Genomic DNA, 23,981 nt, shown 5'->3' on the forward strand with positions numbered 1-23,981 from the left:
ATTTCTAGTAGAGATACAGATGAATTAATATAATTTTTGAAAGGTAGTATCAGCTCTACATAATTGAGAATTGTGCAGCTAAATTTTTGATTACAGAGGTAATAGTGTACTTGTTAGAGATGTTGCTAATGTTCTCCGGGGAGAATTAGAGTTAGTCAGATTATTACTCACACTTCAGTGAGTTCATTAGATACAGTCAGTACAATCCTTTAATAATTAAATGAAAATATTATTTTGAATGTTAAATGTATTTATAATAACCTGAAGATTACATAATAAAAAGTAAAATTCATGCTGCGGATGTGATTTTTAATTGATAGCATTGCAGTTGAACATTAAAGAGAGGCTCTACTCAGATAAATGCTATAATAGTTAAGGGTTTTTTAAGTTTGTAAGGTATTAAATTTTACTGCAGTATGCCACATGTTACCTAAACATTTTCACTGTGTACATGCTAAAATTATTTCTGCCTTTAGTTTAAGACTCTAATCTTCAAGTTTTATACTTGACAACATTTATTAAAGAATTTATTTATAATAATTCATAAATGCTTTTTTAAAAAACTTTTATGATGATTTTATGATGTTCATCTTTTGTTTTCTTTACTCTGTGGACTTCTGTGAATTGTTTTTTTCCGGCTCATTAGTTTAATGTTTAGGTTTTTTGGTTTTTTGGGTTTTTTGTCTTTAATGACTGTTCACTTGTGATTGCCTTTAGTTCTTAAAGAACATACCCTTCTAATCTCATTACGCTGCTTAAACGTTGTTTTTTGGCCGTATAAATGACAATAATTATTGAAGCATTGTAAACCAGTTCTGATTACAGTACAGGCATATATGTACTTTGGGATCCATGAATTATTATGGGCCCACAAAACTGTTAGTGAGAGAATCTTGACACTACATTTTTTTCTTGTGGGCACAGCTGGCAACAGCAGGCCTTGCTCTTGTCTCATCATTTTTCTCCTTCCCATGCAGAAGTCTCACCACGTGAGCTCAAGGGGTACCTGAGGGAACTAGAGTGTTCTGCTTTTTCTTAGGAGGCTTTGCGTCTCAAGCCCTCTACCCCAAACTAGAACACTAAACACCTTCTTCTGGGCCAAACCCACTTCCCTGCCCCTAAACAGAAAAGAATTATGATACAAAGGGGAAAGTGAATAAGAACTGTCTGTTATATTTTCACTTAGTTTTATTTTGTTAGTATGTGCATTTTATTACCCTTGTCTATGTATATTTTATTATCTGTAGTAGTACTCTAAAGCTAGGCTATTTAACCTCTAATAATTTCATGCCTTTTTCCTCCAGTTTCTTAGTAGCATTATGCTAATAAAACTTGCTATTGGGATTTAATTTTTCAAGGTATATTTTTCAGCCATACATCTCAAAGCAAGAGAAAGTTCTTTTTGTTTATTAAGAAATTTAAAAAGGCGGAGGGAGGATAGGAAGTATGCAAGGAAAGAAAGTTAATGTTGATATTTAATGTTCCTGTAAGACGCTGATAAGTTTGCTTAATATGAGGAAATTTATTTTCAAATAACTATGAATCACATACTAAATAGAATGGAGAAATACATAGCTTTATTTCTTTAAATTAGCTACCACTTTCACTTAAGAAAACTCACATGCTGGAGCAATACTTTTTTTTTTTTTTTTTTTTTTTGCTGTTCGCCGGGCCTCTCGCTGTTGTGGCCTCTCCCGTTGCGGAGCACAGGCTCCGAACGCGCAGACTCAGCAGCCATGGCTCACGGGCCCAGCCGCTCCGCGGCATGTGGGATCTTCCCAGACCGGCGCACGAACCCGTGTCCCCTGCATCGGCAGGAGGGCTCCCAACCACTGCGCCACCAGGGAAGCTCTGAAGCAATACTTTTAAGAGTAATAGGTAAAGATATTTTTATTTGAAAAGCACAATAATGATTTTAATTTATTACAAAATGTTTTCTGCTTTGTTATATTCTATTTGCTTAGATTTTAGAGCTATATTACTAAACCAGCACTTTGTAGTCCGTACATAGTAATTATTTACCTTCGTTTAAACTTAAAGCACAAAAATTCCATCTGGTAATTATTTACCTTCGTTTAAACTTAAAGCACAAAAATTCCATCTGGAATATAAAGAATATAAGCAAAATATAATATATTTAGTCTTTCAATTTGAAGAGGAAATTTTTTTCCTGGTACCCCCGATACATGTGCTTTCGATAATGCTTGTCCCAGTTTCTCCATTATAACACAGATACAGATTTGCTTCCCTTGGGAATTTCTTAGATTATACCTTTATGAATTTTAGGGTAAACAAAGCTATAATACCACCTTTACAGATTATCAAATATAATACATTTAACCTAAAAATTATACTGGAAGATTATATAATTCTCATTTGGATCACAATGCACTAAATTTTTTAGGAGAGAGTTCTAGTTAACAATATTTTATTTTAAGGTTTAACAACCAGTTCTTTATAGATATGTTATAGGAGAGGATTAAATCATAAAGGCAATATAATATTTTATCCTAATGTTGATTGAAGGTATTATTTGCAAAGGTGAGATCCTCTTGCACCTTTACACCTCTGCAGTTTTATTTTGGATCAAGTTTTTGTATACATAAGTGCTTTATATGTATTGTGTATATGCGTGTAATCCCCGTCCACTCAGCAAAGAATTCCTAAACAACTCCTATGAGCAGAATGTAGTGTTTCGCGTGAGTGAACTGTAAAGATGACTTAGACATTGATGTCCTCAGTTCAGAGTCAGAGGAAAGAAGCAAAAGTGTGCAGTTGATACAGGCAGAGTGACAGAAGAGGTTTTAAAAAATAGGAAGTTTGTCCAAGTATAAGATGTAAAGGTGTATAGTTATTGGATGACCAAACTGAAGATAATACAGAGCCAGCTAAATAATAGGAGACTTTGAATGCCAGCTACGAAGTGTGCATATTATTTTATGTATGTTGATACTTCAAGATTTTTGAAAAGGAAGGTAACTTAAGATCTATACTAAAAGAAGGTAACTCTGAAGGGCATTTTGTAGAATTGTTTGAGAGAGAAGAGAGCCTAGAGATAAACTAGTAATCTATTCTAGAAGTTAATGTGCAACATATTGAAGACCTGAGACAAGAGAGTGTTAGTGAGGGTACAAGTGGAGATACGGACGTGTAACAGCTGACAGCGTTTGATGATTGCCAGCATGACTCTATGGTTGTTCAAATGGATATTGGTAAGAATAAGGAAGACAAAAGACAGGAAGGAAGACAAGCTTCGTTTTGGACGTACTGACTTTAAGGTACTTAAGGAACAGCCATGTGAAAGCGTATGGCTCTGCAACATAGGAAGCTGATGAGAGCTAGAATCATCGTTTTGGAAGTCAAAGAGAAAATACTTGAAGCTGTGGTCATAGATGATATTGCCAGGAAATGGTGAGTGAACCTAGAATACTGTTGAACTCAGAGGTATAACCTAAATTATAAGGATGCAGTATAGCTGAATGATCAGAATCGTGGACTCTGGGATCAGGCCTTCTAGATTGAAACCCAACTCTACCCACAAGGTCTGTATGACCCTTGACAAGTTAAGTAACTGTGGTCTAGTGATCTCATGCATAAAATGGACGTAACAGTAGTGCCAACTTGAGAGAGTTGACAGACTGATGCATGTGCTTGACATATAGTGCTTGACATATAGTAAGCTAGCAATAAATGTTATATTTAAGTGGAGTGCAGAGAAAACAGTGTGGTGTGTGTGTATACTCAAATATGATTATATTTAGAACTTAATTGTGAGCTTTCCGTTTTCTGTATGACTCCAGATGTAATTGGAGTTTCAGAATCAATGTGATATTCTTATAATTTATAAAATATTCTATTAGGCTTACCCTATACAAATAGGAAACCTAAGAATCTTAGCCAAGGTTTTGTTCACATTTTCAATCCAAACATTATTTTAAAATGTTCTTTTTTACCTGAGAATAATAACGCTGATATATAAGTGGTCTGTTTTTTTTTTAAATATTGAAATGATTGTTAAATAAATGTATCACAGAACACCCACCTAATGAGTCCTACTCCCTGATTTGATAGCCTCCAAAGTAAAGTCATCTGACACTTCATGTCAAGAGGGAAAAAGCTTTTATTATTACTAAGTCTTTTACATATAATACTTTTATTAGTGAAATTCAAATAAGAATACCTATCAAATACATTTTTAAAAATTTTAGAATAGAACTATGGTTTATATTTTTCAAGCCTAAATAATTTTTTCAATTAAAATTACAAATGTATGGTAAGCTTAACGATGAAAAACCAAATACTTGTAATTTTAATACATTACTAAAAGCTTTTTTGTTTTATTTTTTTGGTAAGAGTCAGTTTAATTTAGTGGCCAGAATTAAGTGGTATGGGGTTCCTTATAATCTATAAAGTAATATAATGAAACATCTATACATAGCAATCTATTTTAGTTAAAAAAGTCTTTTAATGGCAATACCGTTAAAAGATATACTATATTTGGGGGTATGTGTGGAAGTGAGCTTTAATAATACTAAAGTATTTTTTATTTCGGAGAAAACACCATAGAGATAAAATTTACGTTATCAAGGAATAAAGTACATCTGTTCAGTCAGTTTTAAGCTTTATTGGTTCACAGTAGCTGAAGTCCAGGTCCAGCCTCTGTCTGTTTGTTCTTTTGGGCTAGGCCAGATCCAAATAGCAAGGGTAGGAACAAAACATCTGCCCAGAATAACTGTCAAATGACAGTTATTCTTCAGTTTCTTATAGTTTTTCAGCATTTTCTAGATATTATGCCTTCATCATATTCTCTGACCTGAGGGTACCTTATACTACCTCTTTCCATGTACTTTGGCTATCTCAAATCTTGCTCATTGAATAAGGGCAGTATTTTCCTATCAGGTGACTTCACACCATCTTCTTTTAACTTGCAGACTTTGTGTCTGGTGGAGATGGCATGGGGTGGTGTGTGGTGGTTGTTTCTTTAATTTTTCTCATTTATTTAGGAACTGTTTATTGATGACCAAGAGTGTGCTAAGACCTTCAAAGTTATCTTCTTACCATTACCTCTTCATGACTTGCTCAGTATATTTGAAGCATATTCATAAGTTTAAAGACTACACTTAAGTAAATATAACGTATCTGTGGTGCTAAGCTCACGTTTAAACTTAGTTTCATTGAAGAAAATGGGAGGTAACTTTTTTAAAAAATATATAATTAAATCCCTACCTCTTTTGATGGCCAGAAATAGATTCTACATACTTTATTCCTCTATTTGGGCCAGCCATTAAATTGCTTTGGCTACCCAAAAGAGCTTCCAATTTCAATCCATTACTCTCCCAACCGAAGCCAGTCTTTTGTGGCTCAGGTTACCTATTTCTCCCAATTCTCCGTGCTTTCATTAAATGCCCACAATAGATGTGGATTGCCATAATTCTTTCATTAAGGTTTTTTGTAATATTGCATCAAAATTCCATCAACATATAATAAATATAACTGAGAGTTTCCACCAAAAGAAGAATAAGATCTTCCTTATCAGTAGGAAACTTTTGTGAACCTTCCCTATAGTCTTTAGCTAGGTCAAGTATATGAGTTAATCTTTATGCCTCTTGAGAGCTAGGCTTCTTTGATTCTTTATTATAAAGTCAGATTCAACATAAGATTTTCTGGAATGACCTTTAATGTCTCTCCTAAAACTAATTTTATATTTTTATCACTCCTGTCATTTAAAAAGTAGACTAAATTATTTCTTAAAAGCTAAGTAAAGTTATAGTTATAATCTCTTATCCAGTGTTAAAGTAACAAGAGGTTTCATTTGTTATCATTCACTTCAATGTTAGGATTCTAAAGCTAGTATACTTCTTTAGTAGCTCATCACTTCCTTTTTTCCAGTAATATCAAAGGCAGTCTCATGCTCATGGTTTATATGTATATCCTTTGAAGCTCTACTTACATATAAAAACTTTTGAAACTTAATATGCTATTAAAAAGATAAAGCAGATATTTTCCTTTTCAGTTAATTTAAAACCTAAAAGACTGTTAATGTTGGTAATTTAAATCAATAAAGTCTGATAGTTTGTTTCTATCATGGTTATTAGGTCACACTTGCAAATATTGCATGTTTAATAGGACATGCATTTCACAAGGTCTCACTCTCATTTTCAATATTTTAAACTTCCAGTATACCCAAAGCGTATTATTAATATATTTTCCCCTGTTTTTAACCCTTCAGTGAAAAATAGCCTTTAATTGATTTAAATAAGAAAGGGGACATTACTGAGATAGTTCACCTGAGAAAATCATAAACTTCATAAAGTATGTCCTCATTACCCCACCTTTTTACAAATAATGCATATTCATTTCTACAAAATTTTTGAAATTGGCTTATTGGTTCTGACCCTAAGGTAGACAAAATTACACAGATGTTATAGAACTTAACCCTGAAACTATATTTCCTTCCTTAAGGACTGTTTTCCTATCCATATTTTGTAATAAAATAAAATTAAATGTGAAAATTATCCATTTTTCTAATTAGAAGGCTTGAGTTTTTATTGATATTGCAAAGGAAGCAGATGGAAGCAAAACTCCAAATAAAAGTTCTGTTCATTTTAGAATTTCCTCCTTCAGCAGATTTATTGAGGTGGAGATTGAGAATAAGAACAGGGGTTATAAACTTGGAGATCAAAGAAAGAATACAAGAGATATAAAGAACTACATTATTGTAAAATATTCTAATAACTGTAATCTAGAAGTATTACAGAATTAATTTGTAAGCCTAGATTGAACAACCATATGAATAGATCCATACTCTATGTTGAGTCATAAAACTGTTATTTCTGAAGATACTCATAACTTTGGCTTTTTTTCTTGATAATTTTATATGTCTTTTAGAATTCCTAATACTGGTTTTAGTAGGTGCTCAGATTTTTAAGCAATGCAGATTTAAATTAAGTTAATGGTCTGTATTATTGAGTCAGCTTTAAGATAGGAATTGCCATGCAAAGAAACAGCTGGTATATACGCAACATACTTGTAAATTAAAAGAAAGCTTTTCGGATGCCTACTAACTGAACAGTATATGTGGTATATACATTAAGAGTTCATTGTAGTACAGTTTTTACTGTATAACATGTTGACATTGCTGTTGTTTGTGGGTTTTTTTAAATTAATTCATTACTGCTTTCTGCAAATATCAGAAGCTTCATCGTACAAATGTCTGCATAAAAAACTAAAAATAAAATAGATCGTTAGATAAGTAAAAGTTGCCTATTTCTTCTCTCATTAAACTGGGTTATTCTGTTTCTCATCCTAGTTCATTTATTTTAGGAAATTACAAGAGTGGAATATTGTATCTAAGGAAACAGTTTACACCCATTCTCAAAAGAGTTACATCAACAGTTAACAAGTTTTTAAAAATTAGGTGTGGAATGGTAATATGAGATATAGCGTGATGTATAGAAAGATCTGGTTACACCACTTACTGTTTGTGACCTTAACCGAAAAATTAGTTGCATAACCTCTCCTGAGGCTGATTTTCCTCATCTACAAAACAAGCTGATTAATACCTCTCTTACAAGGTGGTTGTAAGAATTAGAGTTGGTGAATATAAAGCTTCTTTATAATGGTTTTGATTATAATATATGGTAAGTATTGGTTTTGATTATTTGAAAATATAATTCTAAGCTTCTGAAGCCAAGGACTCTGTCTGCTTATTCACCATTGCAGCCCTTAGGGCCTTACCACAGTGGCCAGATTAGTAAATATTTTTTGGTAAATAAAAAGGAATTGACCACAGATTGCTTCTGTTGGGCTGTAGCTTCAACATAGCTTTTCTTTTTAAATCTGTAGTTAAGTTTTTATGCAATTACTGCATTCCTTGAAAGTCTTTCAAGCTCACATTTTGTATAAGTTAAAAAACTGTTACTTTGTGCTTTGGATTTTAGAGTTGGGAATCTTAAAACAGGTACTTTACAAATATTCTGTCATTCCAAAACCTTCCCTGTGGAAGTAGCCAAATAGAGATCATGTGCAGGGGATGCATAACTTAGAAAATGTTCAGTTGTCACCAATAGCAATTATTTAATTCTTCAATCCATGTAGCTAAAAATACAAATAAATGGCTTTATGGAATTAAGCTCTAAACCTGGAATCTGGCCCTGTCTTAGCTACTTCTAAGTTGTATGGTCATGAGCAAGCCAGTAATTTTCTCCTAAAATGTGTCTTTATTCATAATCCGATAGGTTCTACCTCACAAGCTCTGCCTCTATCTTGTGACCCTCAAATGACATACTGTGTACTGTGAAGTATGGTATATGGTGTAAAGTGCCATGCTGTGTCACAGTTCCTCACCTTGGTACCGTACACCCCTTGGGCCATCTGGGGAAGCTTAGGGAGCTCTTCTCAGAAGAATGTTTCTAAATGCATAAATGTAAAATACTTAGAATGACAAAGAAATGCAATTATATTGAAATACAGTTATCAAAATATTTTTAAAGGTATATAGTAATATATGGTTCTCTGTTAACATACTAAATGGAATGTTATGGCTGTGGGTTTAATGAACTGCAGTAATTTTGAAATAGTGATGACTAAGTGTTTTGAGGTACTTGTAGCAACTATAATGTGATTACTTTTACTGACAAAAAATCAGCAGTATTGCTAATACCACTGTTGTTTATTGCTTGTATTTATAATTGAAAGAAATGCTAAGTTTCAGTTAGGAGAGTAGTGAAAATAAAGTTGTAATTGCTTTTCTCATTCAAGTTCATGGACTCCTTGAATTCTGTTCACCACCCCCAAGTTTAAGGACTCCTGTATAGTCATTAACATTAACAGTGTATTTTTAAAAGATATATCAGTACTTCCGGTGTTTAACATGTATTTTTCAAAGTGACAACTTGTAGATGACGTGCAATTTAGTTTTATTAATATTTGGAATTAAAGTTTAAGACTTTGAGTATCAAATAGTTAATAGCATGTCCAAAAAAATCTTAAATTTTGAGTACAGATCTTTAACTAAATACACAATTTATGTAACTGATTCTATCAAAATGATTGTTTCTAGACCTGTTATTTGAAAGTATTAAACTTCTTTTCTAAAATTATTGCCAGGATCAGCCAAGATCTTGCTCTCATTGCTCGGGAAATCAACGATGTAGCAGGAGAGATAGATTCAGTGACTTCATCAGGCACTGCCCCTAGTACCACAGTAAGCACTGCTGCCACCACCCCTGGCTCTGCCATAGACACTAGAGAAGAGGTAGGAGATCTTCATGGAGAAATGCATAAGGTTCTTTCTTTTCTTTATTTCTTTTGCTTTTAGCTTTTTGCTTAGTTTATTTTAGTTACGTCCACCCTTCCTGTTTGCATGAAGCTCTGCATTTTCCAACTTTACTTTAACAAGTTTCTTTTATGTTTTTATAACAAAACTAGTAAAGGCTAACATTTTGTCTACTATTAACATGAAGCTATAAAATGATTTAAAATAAGCACTTTGTAAAATATGAAAATAAACGGTATCTGAAAAGCAAATCCAAATTTGGTAAATGTATAAATAGTAAATAGTTGTATAAAGTTTTTGTAAATTTTACGTAGCTTCTTAACTAGTAGTTATCTCTAGTAGCAAAGAAAGAGAAAAATTCTACAGTTTTCACGACTTTAAATAATTCTGTTGATGAATATACACATGCATATGTATACACAAAGATTCTTAAAAAATTGAAATATACCTACACACACACTCAAATATGTGTATCCAGTTTTGAAACACTCGTGAACTCTGCAATGTAAGTTAGCATATATAGACTATTGCCCTTCCAAAACCGGGGCCTCCTGCCCTCCCACTCCTGGGGGCACCATGTACATACATGGCTCCAGAAGGTGCCTTTAACATATAATATAAAAATAATGTACTCTGGCCATGTTGGCTCTCTTGATTTGGTGCAGAGATACAAACAAAAGATTGGCATTTTGAAAAATGAATTATAGTTTTATTAGAACAAAGCCACACTAATTTGTTTAATTATCATCTGGTTGTTTTATGCTACAACGTCAGAATTGAGTAGTCGAACAGAAGCTGTATGGCTGCAAAGCCTAAAATACTTATCATCTGACCTTTTACAGAAAAAATTTGCCAGCCCCTAATATTGATGATTCATTCCACTCCCTTAATTTTATAAAATAATGTTCTCAATAGTAGCCAAAAATGGCTAGCCTCTTTGACAAATTTAATTCTGGTAAACTGTACTACTAAAATTTTCTTCAGTTGCTTTTTGTCACCTTTATAATCTTATTCTTTAATGGTCATTTTTTGGTTGTTTTTTTTTCCCCTTTATGTGTTGTCTAATTTGGTAAATGATGTTTCATCAACCTGTGTAGAGTTTTGTTACCACAGTGATCAATTGTAAATGTATATGAAAATCATTCTTATTGGTGAAAAACAAAAGAATCCTCTTGGTGGCAAGACATACACACTTCTTCTGGTACACTTTAAATGATGAAGATATTATTTTCACAGATGTCTAACTAAATGTCTAACATGATTGTACCTTCACTCAGACCCAGTAAAATTTTTCAAACATTTCATTGAGTAGACTTCCATTTTTTCCTTTTGGCTTTATTTCTTATTATTGTACTAGAGTTTATTCCTTCTTCAGTAAACCTGAGCTACTTTGTACCGTATGTGTATAATTTGCACTGTAGATGGCAGTATATCATTTGTACTGGAATATGTCATTTCTGTAACATTGCTAAAAGTTTATCTAAGACCAAAAACTACTTACTTTGTGAACCAAAAAAAACTTTTTTTTTGGAAACTTAATTATAATTTGCAATTTATTTATCTGTGAAGAAATTTGGCACCTGGATTTGGGGAGAAAAAAAGGAAAAAAGCAAGATAGGAAACTAAAAGAAAAAGAAAGATTATTTTACATGGGCAAGGCAATGTGAGTAAAATGAACTCCTTGTCCATCTACATGGCTCAGTTTTTTCTATTTACCATCTGTGTTTTCCATTTAGGGGAAACCTTATCCATGGAAGACTCAAATTTAACATAGTTACATATTTTGGATTTTGAAAATCGATGTAGATGAACATTTATTTTATAAAACAGACACCTTTGAAGTGCTTATAAAAAGAAAGTAATTGGTTTATTGAAGATTTCATGCTTCTATTACTACCTGAGAATGGAATGACTTCTGTCTAATTATAAAAACTATAATGCCAATATCTATATTTTTCCAAATTACTCTGTGCTCATAAGGATTTGCTTTTGTCCTATTAGTTAGTTGATCGTGTTTTTGATGAAAGCCTCAACTTCCGGAAGATCCCTCCATTAGTTCATTCTAAAACACCAGAAGGAAACAACTGTCGGTCTAGTGATCCAAGACCTCAACCAACAGAGCCTCCTGAGCACTTAACTATTACAAGGCGGAGAACCTGGAGCAGGGATGAAGTGAGTAAACCATAAACTTTAACAAATGGCAAAGGAGGCATGCCCCATTGGTGGGAAAAAGATGAGAACTATTCAATATATAGGGCTGGGGAAAAAAGTGCTTGTCCTTATGGGTAGAATGGAATTTCATCCTGACATCACATCAAATACAAATAATTAACTCCAAATGAATTTAGTTCCTAAAGGGCAAAAGCAGGACTTTAAAATTCTTTAGTAAAATATAGGTAAATATCTTTCAACATTGCAGTAGGGAATGATTTCTTAAAAGGCACAAAAAGTTTTGACTTTAATAAAAGATTGATAAATTTGAGTATGTTAAAGGACTATGTGAAACATATAGGCAATAAGGGATTAGTATACAGAATATATCAGAACTCCTACAATCAATTTAAAAAGGCAAAAACAGCCCAGTAGAAAAATCTGCAAATAACATGCACAGCATTTCACTGAAAATACCCAAGGCCTATGAAGAGATGTTCAACTTCATGAGTGTTCAGAGAAATACTTTTCAAGACTACAGTGAGATTATTTTATACTCATTCAATTGGCAACAAATAAAAAAGTCTTAAAATATTAAATGTTGGAGAAGATGTGGATACATAAGATTTCTTATTGTTGCTAGTGAGGTTAAATTGGTCCAGTCACTTTGGCAAACAGCTTGACATTATTTCCTAAAGTTGAGCATAAACATAGCCCGTTGTCTAGTAGTTTTGCTGCTAGTGCGTACCCTTTCCCATTGAGAGCAAAAGTCATGCAAAAGGATATTTATAATAGCGGTATGGACAGTAACAAAACTTGGAAACAATATAAGTGTTTATATCTGAAGAAAATTGAATGTATTAACTGGTATGTACACAAATTGAACAATTTATGGAGTAATCAAAACAAATGAACTACAGCAACATGCCACAATGTGGATGGATTTTAGCAATAGAACATTTAATGAAAAAAGTAGGGCTTCCCTGGTGGCGCAGTGGTTGGGAATCCGCCTGCCGATGCGGGGGCGCGGGTTCGTGCCCTGGTCTGGGAGGGTCCCGCGTGCCGGGGAGCGGCTGGGCCTGCCCGTCCGGGGCCTGTGCTCCGCGGCGGGAGGGGCCGCGGCAGTGAGAGGCCCACATACCATACACAAAATAAAAAAAGTAATTATCAAAAGGTTGTATATAATGTGTTTTGTCACAAATTAATAAAATAAAAATATATACTTAGGATAGAAATAGATCTAACAAATTATATAAAAAGGAAAGCAAGGGAATGATAAATGGGATTCAGGACATTATTTACCTTGGGCGGAGGGAGACAGGGAGCTGCGATGGAAAAAACCTAGAGGTAGATTATAGCAGTTAGCTGTTTCTTTATAACAGACCACAAAAATCTCAGTGGCATAAAGCAATAGGCATTTATTTATCACACACCTGTGAGTTAACTGGTGGTACTGCTCAGCTGGGCAATTAAAAGTTGTAGGTTGAGTTTAGGTTTGCTCCATGTGGCTCTCTTGTTGCTAGGACCACATCTGTGGATTACTGGATATACGGAACTGGAGGTTAAAGTTAGCGTATAAGAATATATATGTTTGCAGTAGTACAGAGTAGAAAAAAATCCACCTGATGGAGAAGCACGGTAGCTAGTTCCATAGCTGCAATTATAATATGCTAGATGGTTTTAGAACACACTTTCTTTGTCCTGATAGTTGATAAGTTGTTCTTGGTTTCAGAGAAAGGGCCCATTCTCTAATCTTATTCATACTTACTTGTCCTGAGGTCTAGGAAGATAAATTCCTCTAAATGTAATAATAAAACTATAGAAATTTATATTTTTAAAGAGAATGGAAACATTTAGATTGATAGTTATCTCATAGTTGATAATCAGAAAAAAATTTAATACATTGTGATACTGAACTCTATGACGTAGAAAAGAGAGATATCCTTTCTATGTTATAATCTACCGTAGACTACCCTGCCCTTTCTCACTCCTTCCTAATTAATATATGTCTTCTACTCTTATTTGGCCTTTTTTCTCAAGGCTCACAAAATACCATTATGCTTATTTAGCCTTTCATTGTCTTTATGTTGCTTTTCACACCCTAAGTTACCTTTTATCCCTCACTAAATTCAAATACTTATCATACTCAAGTTCTGGTTTTCCATGATACTTTCCTTGTTAATGCCACCACTCACTGAACTCCCTTTCATTAGAATTCGTAAAGCAGTGAATCACAATTAGTACTTATTTACATTGTTTTTATAAAAATATTTAATAATATTTCCTGTATGTTGTTGTTATCTCCCCTACCAGTGTTTAAAGCACCTTAACATCCAAGGCCATATCTTATTTTCTGGGTTTTTTTTACAGAGTCTAGATATAGTTCTGACAATGTAAGGAACTGATTTTAGAACCCATATCTAGTCCCGAGTTCAGTCCTTTTTCTAGCATTCCACACTAGCTGTGCCTTTCATGGTTTAGCTCTTGGCAAGCTACAGGATGCTGGCCAAATTCAGCCTACCACCTGGTTTTGTAAATAAAGTCTTATTATGACACAGCTGCTTTTGCTATAATGTAGCTGCTTTTGCTATAATGAGGTGCATAGTTGTGACAGAGACCATATGGCCCCAGTCTTCACTCTCTGGCCCTTTACAGAAGTTTGCTAACCCTTGGTTTTGCCCATAAAGTTCAACTGGGGTGGTAACAACCCCCATCATTAAAACTTATTATTTTAAGTAAATTTTTAAAAATTATCTTTCCCACTGTGGAGAACAAGGATTATAATCTTCTTGATCTCTGTGTGCATATTATTTGGTGAATATTTGCCTACTATTTAATACTAGGAGACATGCCTTGAGTTTGGCTCAAGTACTCAGTGTAGTTGAAGGTGATATATAACTGTTATCATTTTGAATTTGATTCCACCAAAGGGATATCCTAAAACTAGAGCATTATGGGAGGGTTATTAACCAAAGGACTAAATTAATGAAATAAACATCGATTAACAGAATCTTATATGGGAATAAAGTCTCCAAATTCAATCACTGATTGAATGATTTTTTGACTGCACATTATTTGTCCAGCACTGTTTTGATGCCCTCACAGCTGAGTGCAGAAGGCAGCCAAGTAAGCAGGTAATTACAATTCACTGGGATAAGTGTAAGAAGGGAAATATAGGATGTGATACTGTGGGAACCCGTAGGAAAGGCACTTGAGAAAATTCAGAGAAGGGTTCTTAGAGATATTGCCATGCAATTTAAGTCCTTAAGGATGGGAGAGATGTTGGACACTCGAAAACTGGGTCCAGTAGAGAGGGCTAGGGGATGATGAGAGATGACAATGGACATACTTCATGGAGGGAATTGAGGAATAGAAAATTCAATACAACACAACAGTCCCTGTACACAAGATTCTGGCTAGCGAAGGGGTCAGTCACTGAAAGATAATAAATCACTTATATTTTCCCATTTGTGATCATTTGAATTGGAAGCATGGGGGACAGGATCATGATAGTAATTGAAGATTAGATAATATGGATTGTTTTTTGAAAGTTATATGATGAAAATAATATGGAAACTTGACAAGTTATTTAACAAAAAAGAACTCCTTTGTTAATATTTACTTTTCTTTCTCAATTTAGTTACACATTGCTCTAATTAGATTCTTCATTGATCTTTATTAAAATTAGCATAAATATTAAATGCCCCTAAATTATCTTTATTAAAATTAGCATAAATATTAAATGCCCCTAAATGTAGTGAGTTGTGACTAGTATTCTTGGTGGTTATCCAATAGAGCAGTACTGTTTTAATGTCTGTTCTTTTCTTTTCATGTTTCAGGTCATGGGAGATAATCTGCTGCTGTCATCCGTCTTTCAGTTTTCTAGGAAGATAAGACAGTCCATAGACAAGACAGCTGGAAAGATCAGGTATTTTTGTATTACTCAAACATCCTTGCTTCTGTTACCATCTGTTCCACTTTCTGCAAGCCTGCTACCACAGCTTCTGGGAACTCGTGAAGTCAATGGTACTGAACCTTACTGCTGCCACTAGCATGTTCTTTCCTGTTTAGATATTATAGCTATATGCTAGACAGCACGAAGGGCACAAAAAGAGAACAGATGTCCCAAATAATCAGCCCCTTGGTAATTGAGAGCTAACAGCTGTAATCACTTAGATTAATTTTATTAATAATCAGAAAAATTTACTCTTCCACAAAATAATAGTAAGTATTTGAAATTGACAGAATTTTAGGGCATCTTTTATGAGACCTCAAACTTTAGTCTAGTTACAGCTTCCTCATCAGTAAAGAGAACAAAATGAGTACTCATGTAAGACTCAGAAAATTTATGTAAAAAGGCCGTAGATAGTCAAAAACTAGATTTTCTAATGCCTTTGCTATTTATTTATGTTGAATCACAATAATTTTTTCAGTGTCTGACCCCTTCGCTAGCCAGAATCTTGTGTACAGGGACTGTGTTGTATTGAATTTTCTATTCTTCAATTCCCTCCATGAAGTATGTCCATTGTCATCTCTCATCATCCCCTAGCCCTCTCAACTGGACCCAGTTTTCGATTGTCCAACACCTCTCCCATCCTTCAGGACTTAAATTGCATGGCAATATCTCTAAGAACCTTCTCTGAATTTTCTCAAGTGCCTTTCCTACGGGTTCCCACAGTATCACATCCTATATTTCCCTTCTTACACTTATCCCAGTGAATTGTAATTACCTGCTTACTTGGCTGCCTTCTGCACTCAGCTGTGAGGGCATCAAAACAGTGCTGGACAAATAATGTGCAGTCAAAAAAAATCATTCAATCAGTGATTGAATTTGGAGACTTTATTCCCATATAAGATTCTGTTAATCGATGTTTATTTCATTAATTTAGTCCTTTGGTTAATAACCCTCCCATAATGCTCTAGTTTTAGGATATCCCTTTGGTGGAATCAAATTCAAAATGATAACAGTTATACATCACCTTCAACTACACTGAGTACTTGAGCCAAACTCAAGGCATGTCTCCTAGCATTAAATAGTAGGCATATGATTGGGCCCTAAAGGTTTGTTAATTCATGTGTAATAACTAATTGATTAAGCTGACCTTTTTTTTTTTCCTACAAATTTCAGTTGGGCTTTATGCCAGGGAAGGGAGAGCTTCATTTGTCTCTGGGCACGTGCCTGATTAGGAAATCATAGGAGGATGGTTTGTCATGTGAAGGAGAGCTCTCTTACTTGTGACGGAAGGTGGGATCAGCAAACTTGGGAGTGATGTAGTCATTAAAGGAACACATACACAATATTCCACCTAAGATGATGTTAGAGCACTAATGACTTAATCACTGAGTATGATTAAAATGAAAATAATGCACTCATTTATAAGCCCAATCAGAAATTAGAAAATGGTGTTATTTATGAAGAGCCTGCAACTGATGTAATTTCTCTAAATCAGTTATAAACCTGAAAATGTGCACAGTTTTAATTTAGAAAGATCCAGTGAAAATATATTGTTATTATACCTTTTACTTCTTTGTAACATGATTTTAATAATAAAAATATTTTTAAAATAATAAAATAAATTTTAATAATAAAAAGGGGTGATTGGACTTAGATGGATTAGAAGTTGTGAATAGTAAAATACAGATGGTAAAGCAAAATAATGAAATTAAGACAAATCACATGTAGGTAGCAAAGACAGCTGCCTGCTCAAATAAATGAGCTAGAATGTAAGTTCCGTGAGAGTAGGGGTCTTTGTCTAAACATACAGCGACTAGAATGTACAATATTTGTTACTATTTGTTGATGAATGATTATTAAATTATGACTCTCTAGGAAATTAAGCTTCTTTAAAACTCATAGCTATATGTGAAAATTGATAAGGGTAAACTTATCAATAAAGACATATTGTCTTTAAGTTTTTTATCCCTTCAGTGGCTTAGAACTCTGGGGACATTTGTGTGAGTGTGTGAGTTAGGAACCTCAGGTGACAATTCTAAGACATTTTCAGCAAAGGTGAAATATGTATGGTTTAACAATTTGAAAAAGCACGAGCATTATACTCAGTAACCACCTTCTGGCAAAATTCACTGAATTTTCAGTGTGGCTAAGCACAGACTTTTTGTATTGTATGAGTCCATTGTAATTCTAAGTTGGTCCATGAAATAGTCATTGTTTTCTTACTTTCACCAATCCTAATGCTGTAAGCTATAAGGACTCTTTTATAGAGCACATAATAATTTCTTATGCCTTAATATCATAGTCATTAGGATAACAGCTCTTAGATAGTTGGCAAGGATGTTTAGTCTTTTGGGTATAGAAATTTTAACAGTAGATCAGAAGAATATTCTTATATAGGATTCTGGAACCACTGTTGCCTTTTTAAGTATGGTTATTTGTAATTGTTGATGTTCCAGACTTGATTAGATGTTTATGAATTTCATGTTTTTAAATAAGTTGAACCTAGCACATTGAACTTTGAAGAAATACAAATAAAAATGTAATTTAGTTTACTACTTAAATACTGATCAGCTTCTAATAGTAATACTTTACTTTCCGGTACAGTGTTGGTTTTTATATAAGGCAGTTAAACTAGATTTCCAAGCCCAATGACAAAATTCAAATAGAAACTAAAAAGGTACCTAGTATTTACAGCTCTCTAAAGCTGCCGAATCGTGTCTTCTAGATTGAAGAGAGAAGCATACCACATTTGAAAGACAAGTCAAAATTTTGTGGTCCTTTATTTTATAAGTTAAGATACTTGAAATTAATTTTGAACATAAGGATCTTTATTAGCAATTGTTTTTGTCAAAAGGATAGTGTCTTAACTCTTAATAGGTTATTATGTACAAATATACTAACATGAATTAGGATTTTTAAAGAAAAGCAGCATAAGTACTCTAGTTTTCAACCTTTGAAATAATGTACACGCTTTGCTCAATCAATATGAAGCCTTTTCCTATTTAAAGAGGTCTTGACAGACAGTTGTTTATACCTAATTCAACCTATTTTCATCTTATATTTATACTGCATATGTTCTATATGAATGAAGTTGTGTTTTTGTTATAAAAGGTGGTTATATGGTTAATTACAAGTATTAGATAAAGTTTTGGGGTTATTCATCTACATTTGTTTTATATTTGATTTTCAGTAAAGAATGAGATAAGTACTAAAGGGTTTATGTGTGTATTCATAACCAGTCAGTTACTTTATTAGTACAAATCTCTCACATAAATGAGTTTATTGGTAATGTTGGCTCAGTATTTAATTCACAGTTCGTGTTAACACTTAGTGTTTTTTTTAATTCTTGTGTAGCTTTGAAAAGATACATTGCTTTTGTATTATCATGAAAAATGTGATAAGTTTTTAAAATATGAAAAGTAAAATGCTTATTTTTTTATTTATAGAATATTATTTAAAGACAAAGATCGGAATTGGGATGAAATAGAAAGCAAGTTAAGAGCTGAAAGTGAAGTCCCTATTGTGAAAACCTCAAGCATGGTATGATCATTTTTCTTGAATATTAAAACATTTTTTTAAAGTAAGGTTTTGTTTTCAGGGAATGATATGCTTATTTTTAAACTGTTGATTTACATTTATAAAAGAAGATATAAGTGCACAAATTTGGGGAATTTTATGCCTTCAATTTTCTCTCACAGGGATTTAAAATGTTGACTGCTTCAAAGTTGCAGAGGGTATGGAGGAACCTTTTATGTTTCTCACTGTTATACACTCTTGTTCTTATAATAATTATGTGTTATAAATAAGCAATTTTGAAATAGGAGCCAAACTCAAATATAAGTTGACATCAGTCATTTCTATTTACTTAATAGATTGCTTGTCTCCTCCTCAAGAATTTGTACAGATTTTTATTGTTCAGGAAGTCATCCTAAAACCGAGGTTGCAGTTTATACATTTTCCAAAGAAAATCCTTAAGCACTTTTACAAAGTCGTTGCAAGAGTGATCAATACAAGTTTTTCAGAATCTTTGCTTATTGTTATTATTATTATCTTGAACTTTTCATCTTCTGTCATCTCATTGAAAAGAAAATCTGTTTCAACATTAAAGATTTTAAAATTTGAATCTTGTTTACTGGATATCATGAATTATTTCATATCCTGTTGCTACAGATGTGGTGCCATGTCAATAATAATTAAAGATTCCAAATAAGATTAGTGTGAGGTTCATTGCTTATCCAATCAAATAAAAATGTTTTAATTAAAGTAAGCTAATTTTTGTCATTGCTTTCCCTACAGGAGATTTCTTCTATCTTACAAGAGCTAAAAAGAGTTGAAAAGCAGCTACAAGGTAAATTTACTACTGATTAAGTGTAAAGAGCTAACAATTTGGGACAAGTACATTCTAAGTGGTATTTCTAAAATATTATTAAATATTAGAACACTGTTTGATTAAGTGTAATGATGTATGGAGAAAGATATAACATTCTACATATTCAAATTACTCATAAAAGGAAAGTATTAAAACCAGTATAAATAATTAAAAATATAATAAAGTTAAATTCTAGGCACATAGGCTAGAAGTTATAATTCGTAGTATTATATATAGTATATGAAAAATATATAAAATATTAAAATATGTACATGCAGCTGAAAATGCTTATTGACAATTAGCATTGTTTACTTGATTTGATAATTCTTAAATTGTATATATGGTATAACCCAAATGAACTTATGTTATAATATAAATAATAATAATTTGGATAAACCACAAGAAATGAGTGCATATTGGACACAAGGACCAGAAGGAGGAGGTAGAGAAGAAAAAGAAAGAGACTTTTGGCCTCCTAAACTTCAACAGGGACATTGTTTTTGGTGTATGTCAGATCTTTAATTATGCATTTATGCCTATGTGTGTCTTGACCTAGAAGTCCCCAGTGGTACAACAAGCAGATTCCAGAGTCAGTTTCTAATTCTACTGTCTTTGTCGATTGAATTATCAGAGGCATGATATGTTGGTCCAACTAAGTGATTCTTAACCGTTTTTCAGCCTTAGCACACCTAAGGGTTATAGTATAACCCCCATGAGGCAAAGTGGCTTGTTTACGTGATTATTAGCTGGTAGGAGGGAGTATGCTTTTAAAAGGACCTCTTAAATAATTCTTGTATCTATGGTGCTTCTTTCTCCCATCTCCCCACTCTACCCAATGCCAAGTTGAAAATCACTGTCCAAGATTTTCCCTTGTCCACGCAAGGATCTTTTGGATTGAAAGCTGGTTTTTATCTGGCCCTTCCCATGAGGTAGCAAGGTCTGTTTGGCCTGCTGGGGCTGCCACGGGATATTAGTATCTGGACTATGAGGGGAACTTTATGGCCCAGTGGTACATATATACTTGTACATGGCTAATACCCTAGCACTCTCACCAGGATGAAGGACAGCATGCTGTGGTAGGATTCAGAGTGTGCTGATAATTACTTCGGCCTCCTCAGCTTTCAGGTTACTCTGAACCGTGTTTTAGCAACCAATCTCCAATTATCTGAGTAATAAATAAGGCCAGGAGTGTTTCTTTAAATCATAACCAATATTTTCATCATCCTCTTATAATGATTAAAGCATATTTCAAAAAGATCTTTCCTGAATTCCATATCTCCAAATCCTAGTCTTCCAGCAGGCTCAGATGCCCATACGTAGCCTACTCAAGGGACCATAGAAAGCTTTTAGGTTTTTATAATCCACAATATAGATCAGCCCCAGAATTCCTGAAAGTGGGGTTTAAAATATAGAATTGAAAGGATTAGCCAAATTTAAGCTCATATAAGCATCAGTAATTGAAATATTATCCAAGTCACAAGCAATATTCATATCCAGATTTAACTGTATCTACAATTATATCTTTTTCCCTCTATTTCTTTTTTTTTCTTTCAGCAATCAATGCTATGATTGACCCAGATGGAACTCTGGAAGCTCTGAACAACATGGGATTTCCCAGTGCTATCTTGCCATCTCCATCAAAACAGAAGTCCAGTCCTGTGAATAACCACAGCAGCCCGGGTCAGACACCGACACTTTGCCAACCAGAAGCTAGGGTTCTTCATCCTGCTGCTGTTTCAGTCTCAGCTGAATTTGAGAATGCCGAATCTGAGGCTGATTTCAGTATACATTTCAATAGGTTCAACCCTGATGGGGAAGAGGAAGATGTTATAGTACATGAATGACTTTCTCTTGCTTGTTAGAAATAATTACCTGTGGAATGACTAGGAATATTGGAAGCAACACAGTGTTGACTTATACAAAATAAGAAAGCTTGGTCAACTACAATCTTGTTATCTCTGTCTTCTTAATTTTATTTATTTTTTATCTATAATGTGGAGTCATAGTAATCCTTTCAAACCATTTAGATAACCATTTGATGCACATAGAGGAAAAATCAGATTGTGACAGTTTCACATTTTGTGGTTTTATGATTTTCAAATTGAATTCGATAATTGCATCCTTTCCCTTCATAGATCTTTGTTTTTTTTCTTTAAGCCATGCTGTGACCTACAAGCAAACTAAATACCCAACATTTCTGACCCCCATGTATCCTGTGCCAAGCTGCTCCCTGAAATGGACTTCCTCTTCATCTGTACAGATTTGTTAAACACTTATATTTGCTTCTTAAATAATAGGATTTATATTAGTATTCATTACCATTGGATACAATGACATATTACTCTCCACAGTCAAACTGACCTTTCAAAACAGTCCTTCTTGTGTTCTAAAATTTTCCAACATATATGTGATTTATATAACTTTGTTGCTGCGTAAATTTTCTTGGAGTTTATGGAGATGAACTGTTACGTTTGCACTAAGATTTGCTGGGAGTGGTAGGTGGACATATCTATATGTCAGTAAGGACTAACCATCTTTTTTTTTTTTTTGTATATAGGATATTGATAACTGTATTTGTTTTAACCCCACGGTGTTTTACTCCACTTTAAAAAAGATGAATTTGGCACTTTTTACCATTTTTTTTTAATGAAAGTAAGATTTTGTCTCATTTTAGGGCAAATAACTAGAAGGATTAAACTAGACAGTTTAGGTGGAGTATATTTTTAAAACTAAGAACATGTATATTGGTCCTGTGTTACCAAGTTTATATGTGACGGTTGAAAAAATTTTTCCCTTGAAATGATCATGAAGTTAAAATTTTTGGCATTAGGAAACTTGGAGAACCAGTAGTCATAAGATTAGTGGATAGTTTCATTCCCAAGCGATAAGTTGCTTCTGTGTGTTTCCCTGTAGGACCCAGTAGTAAATCCTGTCTCAGTCGTGTACATTTATAAGGACCCTGCAAGGCGACAACGACCAAGGCTTTGGGCCTGTGCTAAACAGGAAGCTTATGAAAAGTATCTTCTATAAACTTGTTTTTTCTCCTTCCAGTAAGTTCACATTTGGATAAGTTTAAAAAGAAATTAATTATCTTTATGTTGCCAGAACACTATAATTTGGGTGTATCTTATTAATTCAGTTAAATATTATTAGTAAACCTTGACCCCATCAGTCTATAAAGGTTAAAACTGCAACTTTTGCAACTTTTATGAAATACTCTTTAATATTTCAGCAATAATCCTGTGCTACATTTGTTTTAGGAAAGTAGCTCTGTTCACTTCAAAACTTTACAGGATTTTTAAAAATCCTGTACTGTTGGGCCAGTTAAAGATGCAAAAAAACTGTTTTGTAGAGTTGTAGAAACAAAAGTCTGTTGTAAGATGGATCTCATATTTTTCTTTAAATTAAAAAAAAAAAAGGGTAGATGGACTGTTGTCCTTGTAAATCTAAATTCCCAATTCTGTCTAATAAAGGAAAACTGAAAAAATGATTTTAAAGAGCATGAATGGAAAGATACAATTGCTTTGAAGAAATAAGTGAAACATTAAAACAGGGTCAATCCATTTGAAGAAGAAGTACGACAAAGTAATCACCATTGTTTCCTCTTTGTTTAATGTTTGAGTACTGATTATATCAACATGGAAGTAGAAGGTAAGGAGTTGTTTAGGAAAATATTAGCATCTATTCTACTTACATTATCATTTAAGTGTTTACACAGTTTTGTTCAATTACAAACATTTGGCCTTTTACTATGTTATTTTTATTTTGTATGAATACATTATTCTCCTTATTTATTTTTGTTACCTTTATTACTTATGTTATTTTGTTATGCATTTACAACTCCATTTTTAAATAAAGTGTTTCTGGAACTTTATGCAGTTGATTGTACATTTTATTTCTTCTACCATCTGGATTGCTAATACTTCATCAATTTATATAATAATTGTATATCATTTTCCAAGGTTTAGCAAAAGAAGAAATTCTTCAGTTTTAATTAATATGTGGTAACTGTAAAACTTCATACTATTTTGGGCTAAAGAAGAAAATATTTTCTTAGCAAATTATAGCAAATTTAATTCTCTTAGCTTAATACGCTAATGTAATAGGTACATGCACAGCCTTTATTTTTAGCTGGCCTGGAGTCATCAGAAAGCTTTATGACAGTGATATATTTGGGGAACAAAGAAGAATTTAAAATACATCTTAAATTTAAGAACTATCCATTTGGA

General features: G+C 33.3%; 1 protein-coding gene across 11 annotated transcripts in view; it reads left to right on the forward strand.

The window, feature by feature from the left end:
• The window catches only part of CEP170 (centrosomal protein 170), a 147,157-nt gene extending 123,531 nt beyond the window's left edge, over positions 1 to 23,626 (forward strand). For 7 of the 11 annotated variants that reach the window (XM_030868548.3, XM_030868547.3, XM_030868545.3 and 4 more), the window contains 6 exons: positions 9,109 to 9,286; positions 11,279 to 11,449; positions 15,268 to 15,356; positions 18,830 to 18,923; positions 19,680 to 19,731; positions 21,307 to 21,784. In XM_030868548.3, coding sequence (XP_030724408.2) covers positions 9,109 to 9,286; positions 11,279 to 11,449; positions 15,268 to 15,356; positions 18,830 to 18,923; positions 19,680 to 19,731; positions 21,307 to 21,596 — 874 coding nt within the window. In that variant the 3' untranslated portion in view covers positions 21,597 to 21,784. Of the gene's footprint in view, positions 1 to 9,108; positions 9,287 to 11,278; positions 11,450 to 15,267; positions 15,357 to 18,829; positions 18,924 to 19,679; positions 19,732 to 21,306; positions 21,785 to 21,909 lie in introns of those variants that run through there. The other 4 variants (XM_030868552.3, XM_030868557.3, XM_030868555.2 and 1 more) reach the window with 3 other exon arrangements.
• The last annotated feature ends 355 nt before the right edge of the window (positions 23,627 to 23,981 follow it).

The sequence above is a fragment of the Globicephala melas genome, chromosome 1 (assembly GCF_963455315.2).
Source record: "Globicephala melas chromosome 1, mGloMel1.2, whole genome shotgun sequence".
In the NCBI taxonomy this organism is placed as follows: domain Eukaryota; kingdom Metazoa; phylum Chordata; class Mammalia; order Artiodactyla; family Delphinidae; genus Globicephala; species Globicephala melas.